At 40.5% G+C, this 16456-nt stretch overlaps 1 protein-coding gene across 1 annotated transcript; it reads left to right on the top strand.

The window, feature by feature from the left end:
• The first annotated feature begins 3238 nt into the window (after positions 1-3238).
• On the top strand, positions 3239-10881 carry LOC125281617 (tripartite motif-containing protein 77-like). The gene is made up of 6 exons (XM_048215331.2): positions 3239-3649; positions 4331-4426; positions 7114-7344; positions 8052-8074; positions 8793-8890; positions 10388-10881. The coding sequence occupies exons 1-6, from the start codon at positions 3239-3241 to the stop codon at positions 10879-10881; spliced, it is 1353 nt and encodes a 450-aa protein (XP_048071288.2).
• Positions 10882-16456: the final 5575 nt, after the last annotated feature.

Genomic DNA, 16456 nt, shown 5'->3' with positions numbered 1-16456 from the left:
GATCATAGTCCTAATTCCTCTTTCCTATGTCTGGGGTCGTTGTTGTCATTTCACTTTTACATATGTCATAAACACATAGTACATTGTGACTATCTTTGCTTTAAATAGTTATTATTAAAGAAAATATTATAATACCTCACAGTTCGTCTTATTTATTTCATTTCTAGTGTCCTTCATTTCTTTCTGTAGATTCAAGTTTCCACCCAGCATGACATTCTTTTCTCTGAAGAAGTTTGTACAACTTTGTGCATGTATTTTTTGTACATTTTGATGGACTGATACCGATTCCCTTAGTTTTTCTTCCTTTAGAAAATTAAAATATCTCCTACCTTTGAAGGATGTTTTCAGTGGATATAGAATTGTGGCTTGACAGTTGTTGTTTTTTTTTTTTTCAACGCTTTAAAAATATCATCCATTGTCTTCCTGGTTGCACAGTTTCTGGCAAGGTTATTGGTATAATTCTTATCTTTATTCCTCTGTCTATAATCTCCCCCCTCCCCAATTACTGTGGCTGCCTTCAAGACTGTCTCCTTGTTATTGTTTTCATTCAGTTTGAATATGACTTGCCAAGGTGTTGGGGGTTTTGTTGGTTCATTTGTTTGTTTTGTATTTTTTTTCTGTTTGATATTTTCTGAACATCATGAATCCCCTTTTGGTATATATCACTAATTTCAGAGAACTTTCTAAAATTATTTCTTCAGATGTTTCCTCTGCCCTGTTCTCTTTGTTTTCTTTCTGGGAATCCAATTATGCATATGTCATATCATTTAATGTTGCCTTATCGCTCTTTGATGCTCTATTCTGTTTTTATTTTCCACTCTTTGTTTGTCCTCTTTGTGTTTGGATTGCGTGTTTTGTATTGACCTATTTTTGTGGTCACTGACTTTCCTTGGCTGTATCACATGTACTATGAAGCCCAACAATGACATTTTCTGTAGACTCTGTTTCTAGTTATCTGGGTCTGTCCTACAGTTTTCATCTCTCCTGAAATGACACATGTATCTTGCATGTTTTTGACATTTTTTATCAAAGCCTTTAATATACTAATCACAGCTATTCTAAAGTCCTTGTCTGAAAGCTCTAACATTTGTTTTGTTTCTAAGTCTGGCTGTGATGAGTACTTTGTCAGTTCGGGTTGGTTTTTTTTTTTTAATGCCTTTTGATATGCCTTATCGTTTTTTGTTGACTCCCTGACATTTTATATGACAATAGATACTGCACTATGATAAGTAGATACTAACTGTCCTTTTCATGTTTCTTGGTAAGCACACACTTTCTTCTGTTAGGCCTTTACTATGGGGATTTGTGTTAATCCAGTCAGGATTTGACATGGGTTTCTTATTGCTCTGGTTACCAAAGTTAGAGTATGTTAATGTTATGGGTTCCAGAGACTTCCAATACCTCTGCTAGAGGTTTTCTCTACCTCACACAGTTAGCAAGTTGGGCTTGATAACTTTTTGTTGTAAATTCTTTCTTGCACTCCTCACTGTGGGCTATTTAAAGGCAACTCTGGCCTCTACCCACTAGATGCCAATAATATCCCTCAAATTGTGACAACCAAAATTGTCTCTATATTTAGAGTACCGAATTTCCCTGGTTGACTCTGGGTAGCCCTCAGTTGAGAAGCACTACTTTAAAGATATTGGCTCTGGATCCTCTCTTTGTGCCGCTTTCCAAAGAGACTCTATCTCTTTCATCTCTCCATCTGTATTGCCTTCTACATCTATGATCCTAAGGTGCCTTTGCACACTTATTTTCGGTCACGTTTGGTTTTTTAGTGGCTAATTAAAACGACTTTATCTTCATACCAACATACATGGCGTGTAGTAGAATCTGCTCTAGATAAACATGCACAGGTCCTTTTTCCTCTGTAAAGTGTACCTGCCTCTATGCAGAATCTATCTTAGTTGTTTGACTTGCTACCTCAATTCTCTAATGGTTTCAACACACGTCATTAATGTTTAGTTTGTCTAGCATTTTTCTTGCAGTAGGGGGGCAGCAACAACCTTTCCAGCTTTCCACATTTCTGAACTGAAATGGGAAGACCCCATTATCTTTATCATGTCCCTACATATCCCCCAAATATCCTTATTGGCTGTTAATTTTTTTCAGTCTGGGGGTGGGTCAAGAATGGCCCATTCTGGTGAATTTTCATACTTTACTCACCTATCATGTATAATCATTTCAAACCATTTTCTCCTAAGAAGCTAGGATTATCTGAATAGCCCAGGATTATTGTTTCACATAATATCTCCTAAATGTATTTGTCTAACATTCCTTCATGTTTACTTGCCAATTAAATGTTTCTGGGAGGGATGCTACAGATGTGCTGTTTTGTCCTTAAGTGGTCTACATCTATGAATGTATGAGATCCATGGCCACAGTTTGGTTACTTGGTTAATGTGTCAGCCAAATAATTGCCTTGTAAAGGTACTTTTTTCTCTTTCACATTTAGGAACCAGTATGTGGGGTACAACTTTGTTGGTATATGAATACTCTCTTCCCAAAAGTTTTTATCTTAGTTATTTTAGCATCTATTGATGATTATTGCTTGATTCAGTTAGTGTGACAGTGTCTTTTAAAGTGGTTATTTTCTACCTTCTCTTTTAGGTCTCTCCAGGAAAGGTAAGTCATGTTTAGTGGCATTCTTGCAAATCTAGAAGGTTTTTCCCATCCCCTTGTTAGCCTCAGAGTATTGGCTACTATCCTGAGGCTTTGAGATCATAAAATAGCTATGCAAATGGGCACTGTATCCAAGTAATGTCCAGAAATAACAAGAACAACAACAACAACAAACACAAAACAGATTTCTCTTCCATCTTTCTTCTACAGCAGGAAATATTTTTATAGACTCTCCTAGGAGTCTTTGTTTCTTATTCCACTGGTCAGAATTGGAGAACATACCTTATGCTAGCCAATCAGAGAGAGGAAAAGAAAGGAAAGCTGTGATAATTTTGGATCAAATACGGCCCCCTGCTTATGGCTAGGGGTGAGCCAGAACCTCTGATGTAGAAAAGACAACATGGTTGACAAATCCTGAATTTCTAATGGGAACTGAGAAGCAGGGCTACAGGGCATGGCTGGAATACAACCATGCCAGGCTATCAGTCTGGAGGACTCTCCTTCTGCCTCACCATCTTATTCCCAGCACCACCTATGCTACTATTGTGCATGTGTGTATTAATGAGAGATGGCTTAACTCAATTCACTTTCCTTTTCCTTTTATTTCCTCAGAAACATGGATTCTACTTTTGTGCAGAATGTCCCCAGTGAGCTTATCTGCTACATCTGCAAGGACTATTTCACAGACCCTCTCACCCTTAGCTGTGGGCACAACTTTTGCACTCCTTGTCTCTGCCTCTTGTGGGACGATGCTCAGCATCCTACTCGCTGCCCTGTGTGCAGGGCAGTATCTCCACAAATAGACTTCGAAAGCATTATTTTTGCTGTGAAACAAGTTCATGCTTCCAAAGAATCAGTTGCCTGCCAGTTACCAAACTCTGCCAAGCGAGTCTGTAGGATACACCTAGTAGTAAAGGACCTCTTCTGTCCAAGTGACAAGAGCCCGCTGTGTTTGCACTGCTCCAATTCCCAAAGGCATGCCACTCACAGACACTCACCAATATTGCAGGCTGCTGAGCAGTGCAGGGTAAGTACTGCCACTGTGAAATGTGGAAGACTCTGTGTCTTATCAGGCAATGAGCAAAAGTTGATTTTTATTTTTCTTCTCTTATGCTTCAAGCAAATAGAATTTCAGAATACCATGTGCCAAGGCACTGTTCTGAAAACTAGGGATACAACACTGAAGAAACTAGACAAACATCTTTGCTCCCCTAAAGTTTAAATTCTTTTGGGCTGAGGGAGAGGAATGATGATGAGTTGAGGAGGGTGTCAGTATTTCAGTGTAACTAACAGGGTGGGTAATCTCTAGAGGCAGGGACAGTCATTGGCTACTTCTACCATGATGACAATGAGCATCTTCTAGTCATAGCAGATTTAGAAACAATGTATTCTAATCATGCCATAGAAAAAGTGAAGGCCATCATTTCAAAATTATATATGAATCAAGATTCACTTCTGAAAATTGTCCATGTTACATGTAATGTAAGTACTAGATTCCTCAGATAATCGATTGCATTTTCCAAATTTAGGAACTCCATTTTGGGTCAATCTCCCAGAGTTGACTATTAGTGTTCCCAGGAAAAACCATTGACGTATCTGCTTTCTTTACTTTTTATTTTTCTCATGTCTATCCCCTTATCACTTTTCAAGGTATCTGAAATATGCTGTATTTGGTTTTCTAGTGCTCAAATTTGTAGTTCTTTTACAGGAGAAACTTCTGATGCAAATGAAGTCTATTTGGAAAAGCAGACAGAGAAATCAGAAAAATCTAAACAAAGAGTACAACTTATTTAGAGTATGGCAGGTAAGCGGTAGGCCCTGTTTCCCTTGGAGCCATCTTGGGGCAGATACCATGGTAACTGACAGTGGAAGAATTTAAATTAAATCATAATGTACCCTGAGCAGGTAACAGAAAAAGAGCTACATATGTTTCTCTACAGGAAAACATCACCTTCAGTGCAGGATTTCACACTGAGCCCATCATGTAACTAAAAGACTTTTCCTGATTTTTCTGGATAAAGCAATATCTACCACTAATACATCATCAGGGATAAGAAACTGCACTATCCCATGACAGAATGCAGTGATCACGGGGATGGAGGTAAATACAGAGTTCTGTAGGAACTTAGCAAACTTTGAATGTTAAGAAAAGCTTCTCAAACAAGTAAAACTGAATGTGATGCTTGTATGTTAGTAGAATTTGTAATTTCCTGGGTATTGATGGCAGAGAGATCTGAGGGACAAGAAAAGTAAAGATGAGACAAACCAGACAACCCATGAAATTGTTCAAGACCTGCTCGCTGCTCCTACTGATTAGTGCATGGGGTACGAGGCAGATGGTGATTAGAGGTGTGGCTAGAAATGTCATTATGCCCAGGTCAAGAATACAAATGCCTAGCTATGGATTTTGGATTGTGTCATTTGTTGATTCATGAAGAGGAACTGAAAACCTGAATCTGAAGATGAAAACTACAACTTTCTTTTCAAAGAACTGGAGCAATACTGAAGGAGACATATAAAAAGATAATATTAGAGAATAAAAAGTCATTAAACAGTTATCTGTGCATGGTGCTATGAAAATGCCAAAGGGGAAGAAGAACATTATGTTGATCATTTAGGATGGATTTCTTTTATTTTTTTAAAGATTTATTTATTTTAGAGAGAGAGAGAGCACGGGGGCAGGGTTGGGGAGTGGTAGGGAAGGGCAGAGGGAGAGAGAGAATCTCAAGCAGACTTCATGCTGAGCACACAGCCTGAGACAGGGCTTGATCTCATAACTCTGAGATCATGACCTGAGCCAAAATCAAGAGTCCCACACTCAACTGACTGAGCCACCCAAGAACCCCTAGGGTGGATTTCTAATGAATCATTCATTCATATGAGGACCTGTGATGAGCTGCTCACTGTTCTAGGCCAACAAAAAGATGCAGGAATGGGTAAAAAGAGAAACAAATCACTGACCCCAGGAGTTTATAATCAGTAAAAGAACTTGATCTAGATATTTAAGAAGTAAAATTTATGATATATCACATTTATGAAGTGCTTGGGTAAAATGAAAGCAGAAAATGGATATAAAGAGTGCAGGCTTGGGGAACGTATGCTGGTGATGGAAGACTCATGGCCAAGGTTATATCTGGGCAGAGATCTGAAGGAGCTGGTCAGGGGTGGGGGAGATGGGGGATGAGCACCTCTCTGAGAACACAGCTTTCTGGAGCAGGAGACAGAAAGGATTAGTAACAGAAATGAGTAGGAAATAATGTCAAATGTGGAAAGAGGGTGCAGTAGTATAAGGATGAATCATATCATTTGGATTTAGTAAAAATCGGCCCTTGGCATGTTGGAATGTGTAGTTCAGGAAAGAGTGGGGAACAGAAGCAAGGAGTCATTGCTTGGATGAATAACTGAAAATTTCACCCATGGGTACAGTGAGTTTGATCACATTTGGTCAATAAGTCTGGCTTTTATGGCAATAAAAGTGCTAGCATAGAAGATAGATAAAAATAATTTTAACAAGGATGTTTAGTGTTGGTATTTCCAAAATAATTTGGTAACTCTGCATATGTTTAAAGGCTGTGTGAAAAGAAGGCGAGAGAGTGAGAAAAAGTGGCTGAATGAGTGAACTGGAGACAGACCCACAGAACAAGGGGGACAGAGACACGGAGATGTAGGAGACAGAGGAGAGGCAAGAACAAGTATGTAGGGTTGTAATCTAGACGATAATGTCTCTAAGGAGACAAGACAGGGTGGACCAGTCAAGAGGAGGTAGGTGTGGTCCTGAGGCAGGCAGAGCCAGGCTCTGGTGAAACAAGAGTGTTTTGGAAATGAAAGTAATTTAGAAAGATCGTGTGTGATGTCCTCTGTTTGCCTGAGGAAGTCAATTGTTGCTTTTTGCTGAGAGCAGATAGTCAGTTTATGAGTATGAGCACTGAAAAAAAGGGATTATGATTTTGATATTATGAATTATATGGAACAATAAAAAATTGATCTTAAATTTCTATTTTACATGAAAATGTGGAAGTTTGAGGGTAAGTAGCTGGAAGCACTTCTATGATCTGAGTATTTGCTCCAGACCATAATTTGTATGTTCAAATTCTAGCCCCCAAGGTGATGTTAATAGGAGTGGGGGCTTTGAGTGGTGATTAGGTCATGAAGCCAGAGTCCTCAGGAATGGGGCGAGTGTCCTTCTAAAAGAGATCCTGGAAATGTCCCTTGCTCCATCTGCCATTTGAGGATACAATGAAAAGATGGCTATGTAGGAAGTGGGCTCTCACCAGACACCACACCTGCCAGCACCAATCGTAGACTTCCCAGCATATAGAATGGTGAGAAATTACTTTCTATGTTTATTTCCTACCCGGTCTATGGCGTTTTTGTTAAAGCAGTCCAAACAGACTAAGATAAGAACACTGTACATAGCACACAGACCAAAGATAATGAAAGAAGAATAAAACCATCCAGATATATGACCTAATTAAACCAATGTCATTTCAGGGTTTTGTAAATCTACGGATGATGATGATCAGGGCTGAATATCCCAAGGTATACCAGTATCTCCACGAAGAAAAGCAAAAACATTTAGAGAGCCTGGCAGTTGAAGGCAAGATAATTTTTAATCAGCTCTGGAGAAATGTAGCTAGAATGTGTCATATGGGGAAACTCCTGAGAAAGATGTATGAGGAGCTAAAGGAAATGTGCTGCAAAACAGATGTGGACCTGTTCCAGGTAAGGACGGAGGAAAGATATCAGGATGTTGAATACCAGCCTGCTCAGAAATCATTTAGGTCCACTGAAGTCTGTATCTTCTTGGACCTCCATTATTTTCCTGTTTCCAGGAAAATTCTGCCTCCTTTAACTTCGTGATGGCAGGCTTTGCTCCTCCACTTTAACCTCGAAGCTCAGGGTCACATTCACCTTATACAGAAGGAAAACTATGTAGAAAATTTCATGGAACAGATCCAGGGAAAAAAAAAGTCCTTCTCAATTCTTCTACTAAGATTTCAGTTTCTAACCAACTGCAACAGAGCAGCTTATGAATAGATCATTCAATTCTGTATCTGGACTTGTCAATACACAGAAATGTGGGATGTATCCATTCTTTCTATTTTGAAATTGTAGATTTGGAGCCCATGCATCCTCATAAGAACTTTGGGGAAACCTCTGTGAATCTCACCGTAGATTAGAACAAACACAGCCAACTGTTTCTTCTAAGAACATCTTCTGTTTTAAATTTTATCATGATCATGACTTTATCAACTGTATGCAAATGTAAGACTGAGTTTCATCTTTATAAGGATAAGTAAAAGAGCAAATTGTTTTACCCAAGAAAGAAAAGTGTAGATACAGAATTTTCCAGTCCAGTCTCATAGTCTCAAACTAGAGTAAACGTATCTTGAGCTCAAAGCTAAGCCTTCCACTCTTTGTCTTCACAGGATTTGGGAGACATCGTGAAAAGGTAAGTTTGCCCCTCTATTCAAGTTGGTTTATGGTGACAGTGGTCAGGCTATTTCTGCTGAGATGGACACACACCTTTTTGTGACAAGTTTCTTTCTGTCTGCATTTAGAAATAAATGCAGTCTTATCTAAACACTTCTAGGTTTTATATAGACCACCCTTTCATAAAAGTGGGGGTTGGGAAGGATGTGGTTTTGGCTGCAAGGCTTAAAGCAGAAGTTGCCAAAAGACAATTATTTTTCCTGTCTCTAATTTTCAAAATCCTAATTATTTGAGGATTATTCCAGGTCTTCTATAGGAAGGCAAATAAGATCAGAGGGGCAGAAGGTGGAAGGATGGTGGGAAGAGGGGACAGGGAAAGTCCCCAGGAAAAAGCATCCTAGAGAGCTTAGGCTCCATATGTACCAGGCAGCAAGTTCCAAAATTTTGGCACCTATTGGATTTCGAGAACTAAAAGAGAGCGGCCATGTGGCTCCCCTAGGGAAGGCGAAGGTAGAAAAGAGATACAATTGTGAGTGAAGTGACATATCTTACTGAGATTGAAGTGGTAAGAGCAGGGTAGCTAATTATAAAATACAAGAACAACTGCAGTATTCCTCGATTTGTGGAGTTGAATTCATACCATTTGCACCTAACTGAGAGGATTCTGATGGAGCAACTTCAAGGGATTGCTTATGATACCTCTGGACATGTTAGTAAGTGGCTCTTCTTCTTTGCAGGAGTCAGTTAATGCAGCTGCACATTCCCCAGCCTGTGAACCCTCAGCTGAGCTCATGGACCATCACAGGGATGTCTGAAAGGCTTAACAACTTCCGAGGTGAGAAGGGGCACCCTGGTGAGACCTCACTATTTCCTCCAGGAGGAGATACACCTGGAGGACTTCTCCTCATTGCTCTATCAGTCTTTTCAGAGAACAGGGAAGTGGGTAAATATGAATACCCTTATAACTAACCGTATTTTATTGTTAGTTAACAAGTAAAAGCTATCTGAAGTCAGTCAAAAGCAATTGAATATGACAATTTTCTTATGATAATTTGCAGTGAGTTTAAAACAATGAAAGCACATGGCATTAAAACGACACATTAATTCAGTGTCTTTCAACCTGTAGTTGTTAACTATGGTTATATGTGGTTGTTCAGATTCTTAGATGCACCCTTAGTTGTTATTTAAATATTTATTTAAAAATTTAAAGAATGTATTTGAAACATCACAAGATTTAAAAAAGGGATAAAAGTATATTTATAAACAATAGGTACAACCAGAAAACAAATGGAACATATGATTTGTGTGTGGAGGGACAGATGTAGGTGGTGAGCCTGGCAGACAGGAGAAGCAGACCTGGGATGGGATAGGTTGGATTCGGATTCCATGGTGTATGAGTTAGAAATTCAGAGAGAGCGGCGCCTGGGTGGCTCAGTTGTTAAGCATCTGCCTTCAGCTCAGGTCATGATCCCAGGGTCCTGGGATCGAGCCCCGCTTCAGGCTCCCTGCTCAGCGGGAAGCCGGCTTCTCCTTCTCCCATTCCCCCTGCTTCTGTTCCCTCTCTCGCTGTCTCTCTCTGTCAAAGAAATAAATAAAATCATTTAAAAAAAAGGAGAAGAAATTCAGAGAGAAGAAAACACTTCTTAAGAAAAAAAAGAAGGCAAATATGGATTTTCAGTTTATTTTATCTTTGCTTGTTCACATGTTTGAGCAAGGTGATCACTATTTAGGACTAACAAGAATAACAATATCATATTTTAAAGTGATATGTAATATATTTATTACTGTTATTATATTTATCTTATTTTGTGCTAGTTGATTAATGAGAAGACTTAAGCAAGTGAAGGGCCATATTGGTATTTACTTGACATGTATGAGCAGGCTCCTAAGTTTTCAATGAGCTAGTGAAAATAAAGCCAGAGGCTGACATCCTACATGTTTCTGTATTCTCAAAATTGCCTTTCATCTAGTTCTATGAATAGACATTTACTTGCTCTGTAAATAGGCAAGAAGCCCTTGCTGATGTCTCTGGATTTCCAGTGACACACTCTGTATAGTCACTTGTGATAAAGGAGTGTTCTGGAGCAGTTAGTATGGACTCTGTCATGAAAGCTAACTGTTACGTGTTCCAGAATTTTATGAGGAATTACTAAATGGTAAGTACCTTGAAACTGGCCATGGTGGGTTGGGAGTGTTCTCAAGAAACAAAACAAACTAGTTTTGTTTGGTTTTAGAGATGTGCTTGTTTGGCATTTGCCAGAAGGCTACTGCACTTGTCCAACAGAACTTTTAAATTCTGTTCTTTGACTTCGTTGTTTTCTTTTTGCTGAAGTGTATCTTACATTGGACCATAACATAAGCAATTATCGTGTGGCTCTGTTTGAAGACCTGAGACATTTGCAATGCGGTCCCGACCATCAAGACATGCCTCACAGTCCAGCAAGTCCACAGTACATGCCTTTGTGGGGAGCTCAGACCTTCACCTCTGGCAAACATTACTGGGAGGTAGATGTGGGAAACTCTCATAACTGGATTATAGGACTTTGCAAGGAAACCTGGATAAATCGCAATGATATGCTGCTCAACTCTGAGGGTATCTTTCTACTTCTGTGCATCCAAGTGGACGACATCTGCCACCTCTTCTCTGCCTCCCCACCATTGCGCCACTATATCCAAAGACCCCAGGGCTGGATAGGGGTGTTTCTAGATTATGAATGTGGTATAGTAAGCTTTGTTAATGTTGCCCAAAGCTCCCTCATTTGTAATTTCCTCTCATGCTCCTTTTCTTGCCCTCTCAGACCCTTCATTTGCCATGGACCCAAATGATCAGGAACAGCTCACAAACCTGACCAAGGTCTTGGGAATTTTAATAGTTGGGGAGGGTCCTATCCTGGTGACTTCTTGAATGGGAAAAATCATTTATACCTCATGGACTTGAACTTCACCTTGCCTTCAGGAGATATATTTATATTGTTTTTTTTTTAAAGTGGTGACAATGTGAAGGATGCACATTTGTCTTTTCTATCTTATTTAAATAAAAGTAATCTATATTGTGTGGGATATGTGCTCTTTTCATTTGCTATCTGAGCTTCCTAGAGGTGAAAGAATGCATGGGTGTGGAAGCTAGCTAAATGGATGAATGCAAAGCACAGAGAATTCTCCTTCCAGACAGTTCTCATCAAAAACCCAGTGTCACTATGGAATAATCTTCTTCCTCCATTTATCTGGCTTGGTCCCTCCTCCAACAGCTCTCCCTCTACTGGACTAGATTAGGTCGCATTGTAACAAGACCTCAAGAACAGCTTATTCTCTTCCCTTTGTAAAACTCACAACAGAATTCAGCTCTTTTCTAGTTTGCAAATCACAAGATGGATGGCCAATGTCAGCCTTCATCGTAGCACACTCCTAGAATGAGTCAGCGGCCTGGGGACACGAGAGATACAGCAAAATATTTGGATAAATAAATAAAGGAATGCATAAAAAATATTAAAAGCAAAGACTCCAGAACCAAAAAGTTATGATGATGCAGACACAGTAGGATAGGAAGTGCTGGGAAATATTATTGAGTAGAGAAATGAATTATGTTAATGTTCAGATTCACAGGTCAGAAATTCCTTTTAACTGAAAAGAAAAATATACATAGTGCATAATTTGACTCATTGGTGTTGCTGTAAGTATTCTCAGTAATGAGCACAGTAGTCCTGTCAAATTTTACCAGAGTGATAGTGGTTACAGATAATAAGATCTTGGTGCTTGGATACTGAAATATTTTTAAGGAAATTACATAAATAGTAAAAAAAAAAAAATACACACGTGACACGTGTCTTTCTCTGCTTGACTTATTTCACTTAGCATAATCTCCTCCAGTCCCATTCATGTTGCTGCAAATGATGGGTAATTGTTCTTTCTGATGGCTGAGTAATATTCCATTGTGTATATGGACCACATCTTCTTTATCCATTCGTCTGTTGAAAGGCATCTCGGCTCCTTCCACAGTTTAGCTATTGTGGACAATGCTGCTATGAACATTGGGGTGCATATGGCCCTTCTCTTCACTACATCTGGAATAGCAGGGAGATCGGTAGGAGAAGGAAGGGAGGAATGAAGGGGGGAGTAAACAGAAGGGGGAATGAACCACAAGAGACTATGGACTCTGGGAAACAAACTGAGGGTTTCAGAGGGGATGGGGTGGGGGATTGGGATAAGCTGGTGATGGGTATTAAGGAGGGCACATATTGCGTGGAGCACTGGATGTTATATGCAAAAAATGAATCATGGAACACTACATCAAAAACTAATGATGTACTGTATGGTGACTAACATAACATAACGAAAATTTTTTTAAAATACACACACACACACACACACACACACACACACACACACACATTTTGGAGGATGTGTAAACCTCAGTTCTCAACCACACAAAATATCGAATAGCCAACATTCAAGTTTCACTTCAAAAAATGCTCCAGACTTAGATCTCAGAAGTTCACAAAGTAATCAGACATTAAAGTCATTCTCTCTAGGGATATGAGGTACAAAATGACAACTAGTGCTAGCACTGCAATATGATATACAGAAAGATAGTTAAGAGAATAAATCCCAAGAGTTCTCATCACAAGGAAAATGGTTTTTTTTCTTTTCCTTTGTGTAAAGAAAAATCAATCTGTCTCTCACCCTCTCTTTCTCCTTCCATCCCTTCCTCTTCTGCTCTCTTTCTCTTCTAAAAGAATCTTGAGTAGTGAATATTCTCACAATTAAATTCACTTCTGTGAAAATGTAGTAGCAAAGAAACTACACCTAGATTTTCAGAGTGTTGCCTAGGGATTCTTATTTATTTATGATATGTTAGTCACCATACAATACATCATTAGTTTTTGGTGTAGTGCTCCATGATTCATTGTTTGCATATAACACCCAGTGTTCCATGCAATACATGCTCTCCTTAAAATAATGCTAAGTGAAATAAGTCAAGCAGAGAAAGACAACTATCATATGATTTCACTCATTTATGGAACATAAGAAGTAAGAAGATAGGTAGGAGAAGAAAGGGATAAAGAAAGGGGGGTAATCAGAAGGGGGAATGAAGCATGAGAGACTATGGACTCTGGGAAACAAACTGAGGGCTTCAGAGGGGAGGGGGGTAGGGGAATGGGATAGGCTGGTGTTGGGTAGTAAGGAGGGCATGTATTGCATGGTGCACTGGGTGTTACACGCAACTAATGAATCATGGAACTTTACATCAAAAATCAGGCTGTACTGTATGGTGACATAATATAATAAAAAATATTATTATTAAAAAATATATATGTATAAATATCAAAAAATACTTGCCCCCTTTAACACCCATCACTGGGCTAACCCATCCCCTGCCCCCCTTCCCTTTAAAACCCTCAGTTTGCCTAGGGAGTCTTTGGGGGTTCTTTTGTTTTTTGTTTTGTTTTGTTTTTGAAGTGACTGGTCCTGGAAAGGACAAGGATACTATTTATTTATTTATTTATTTATTTATTTATTTATTTATTATAATAATATTTTATTATATTATGTTAGCCACCATACAGTACAGCATTAGTTTTTGATATAGTGTTCCATGATTCATTGTTTGCATATAACACCCAGTGTTCTATGCAATAGGTGCCCTCCTTAATACCCATCACTGGGCTAGCCTATCCCCCACCGCCCTCCCCTCTAAAACCCTCAGTTTTCCTAGGGATTCTTTGAAGCAATCTGATGATCTCCTCATCTCTTGGAAGGTTCCAAGAACTGCTGCATACTTAACAGTTTTGTGTTGACTCCTGGCACTGGCCAAAATGGAACAAATCCTCTACAGTCTATCCCCACAGATGACAGCTAGAAACTCTGAACGGACCACCGAAAGTAAAGACTCTCTATATGAGGACTCTGAGAAGTTGAAAATAGATTGTGAAATGAGGAGACAGATTAACACTTGTGTATTTACCCATATTGGGACCGATTTTTGTGGGATTCTTGTTCTTCTTCTCTTTCCTGGCATTGACTGGATGGAAGGAAGAACATTTCTCTGAACTGCACAGCAGGTATATACGGCAAAAGCCCCAACACAAACACCCACTTTCTAGCCAAAGGACCAGGAAAAGAGGCCTCTGTAAACATAAAGTGTGGGAGAAAATCCTTTTCGTTTTCCTTTTCTTCAACCAGAGGTGCCCTGAGGTCAGCCCCAGTCACAAAGCTGCAAAAGGGTGCCAACAGGGAAAGGGCAGACATGGCAGCAGGGGACATGGGCACCTTTGCCCCAAGAAAGAGTCCTTTCTTTTTGGCCAGCAGAACTAGGGAAAGGGGCCCCTGTTGTCCCCATGTGGGGGTGAAATCTCCTTTACTGTTCAATGTTGTTACTTTGACATGAAAACATGCATGGGGGCGGGTCAGGAGAGGGGATGACGAGCTGTGCCAGTGTGGGTGCTGCCATGGGAAGGAAAAGACAGGTGGGGACAGTGCAGCAATGGGAAGTCTACCCAGGCCACCATGGGGGCAATAATCATCGATGGGACTGCCATGATGATCAGGATTCAAGGCTGGATTAGTGCCCAATTACATCACCTCATTCATCCAGTTCAGTGTTCTGGGCAGTAGCGTTCAGCCTTGGCAGTAGGGTTAACTCTGGGTGAGTCTCTGGCTTTCAAGGCTTTCTTTTAAACTGTATAGGAAGGAACCAGAAACTTCTAATGGGGGCTGGATTTCCCCACAACTGGGGCAGTGCCCTCCTGTGTACTCTACCCGGTATTCCCTGTAGTGTGAGGATTGTCCACTCAGCATGGTGGGAACTATCGCTAGCCCTGTGTGCCCTGCAGGTATTACTCCATCTTCTCCTTGGGGAGGTTCTTTCCCTGACCTGCAAGCATTCACTGATCTACACCCACCTGTAGACTCCAGCTGTGGGCCCTCTGTAGCTCTCTAGAGTATTGCCTCTGTGCAGCTCTCCCTTCAGCAGTACCCAGTCCTGGGAACTCCAGCCACCTTGACTTTCCCAACCTTCCAACCCTGTCTCCTCAGCTCAGGGAGACCAGTGGGCTGTCTGGGAAACTCCTCTTTGTGCTATGTCTGGAAATCTCCAGGGGGTGAAATGGGACCATCTTTGGAGTCCCCTACTTTGTTCTCTCTATCTCTCTCTCTCTCTCTCTCTCTCAATTTCCTCTGCTACTTATCATCAAATGTCTGAAAACCGTTGTTTTATACCACATTTATGGGCTTTTCTTATTTGAGATGGAAGAACAAATCCCATCCCTGCTACTCCATCTTTGCTTAAAACCCAAGTCAGAGGGGGAATTTATTAAACTAAAGATTCACTTTCTTCAATAGATATAGAACTATTAATTTTGTTTACTTTTATTTCCAGTGAGCTTCAGTAGTGTCCATCTTTCAATGAATTTACCATTTCATCTCGGCCGTCAGACTTGTTAACATTGGCCTTTGATGGATATTTACTTTACAGAATAATCTATGTAAGCCGGCTTTGGGTGGTGTTGGGTTGGAGGCTTCCACCTGAGTTTCTAGAGACAAGACTCTCGGCCTTTGTTGCACAACAAGGAGTGGGCCCCGCTAACGGGTGGTATGGGATGAGTGCCCCTCCATCACATCCCCATGGCAAGAAGTTAGGGGCTGAGGACCTCTGGCAGTGGATGCACGTCTCCTCTTTGTGTGTCCACTATTTTAGAAGTGGCCAACCAGGACTGCCAGGCATTGTCTAATGCCTTTGGATAAGAGCCTTCCTGATTCTTCAGAGCCCTACCCATCCTTGGTGATGCCTAAGTCCTCCCCTCTGCAGGAAGAACCTTGAATGCCCTTCCCCAATATCACCAGCCTCTCTCCACCATGCCCCAAATACCAGAAGCCAGATGCCCCTAGGCATTGTCACTTTGAAAATAAATACAGCCAAAGCCTTCAAAACTCTCAGTGTCAGCCACCTTACCTCTCTGCTATGACTGCTAAGCATTCCTTTCTTCACTGCGATGGGCAGAGGGACCCATTTCCATGGCCCCCAATCCAGCACAGTGCTGGGCTACTCTGGATGTCTAGGGTTTCAGGGAGGTGAAATTTCTGGTCCCAAGGGAGTCAGGCTGTACTAAGAGAAACTGAGACTAGAATGGGAGGAAGTGTTTTTAAAAAGGCAATCAAGTAAATACCTAGTAGTGCAATTGCTGGATCGTAGAGTAGTTCTGTTGTTAACATTTTGAGGAATCTCTGTACTGTTCTCCAGAGTGGCTGTACCAGTTTGCATTCCCACCAACAGTGTAAGTGTGTTCCCCTTTCTCTGCATCCTCGCCACCACCTGTTGTTTCTTGTGTTGTTAATTTTAACCACCCAGACAGGTGTGAGATGGTATTTCATCATGGTTTTGATTTGTATTTCCCTGAGAATGAGT

This window comes from Ursus arctos, unplaced genomic scaffold, assembly GCF_023065955.2.
Source record: "Ursus arctos isolate Adak ecotype North America unplaced genomic scaffold, UrsArc2.0 scaffold_22, whole genome shotgun sequence".
In the NCBI taxonomy this organism is placed as follows: Eukaryota; Metazoa; Chordata; class Mammalia; order Carnivora; family Ursidae; genus Ursus; species Ursus arctos.
Note: the sequence above shows the minus strand (reverse complement) of the source record. Positions and strands in the feature narration are given on the sequence as shown.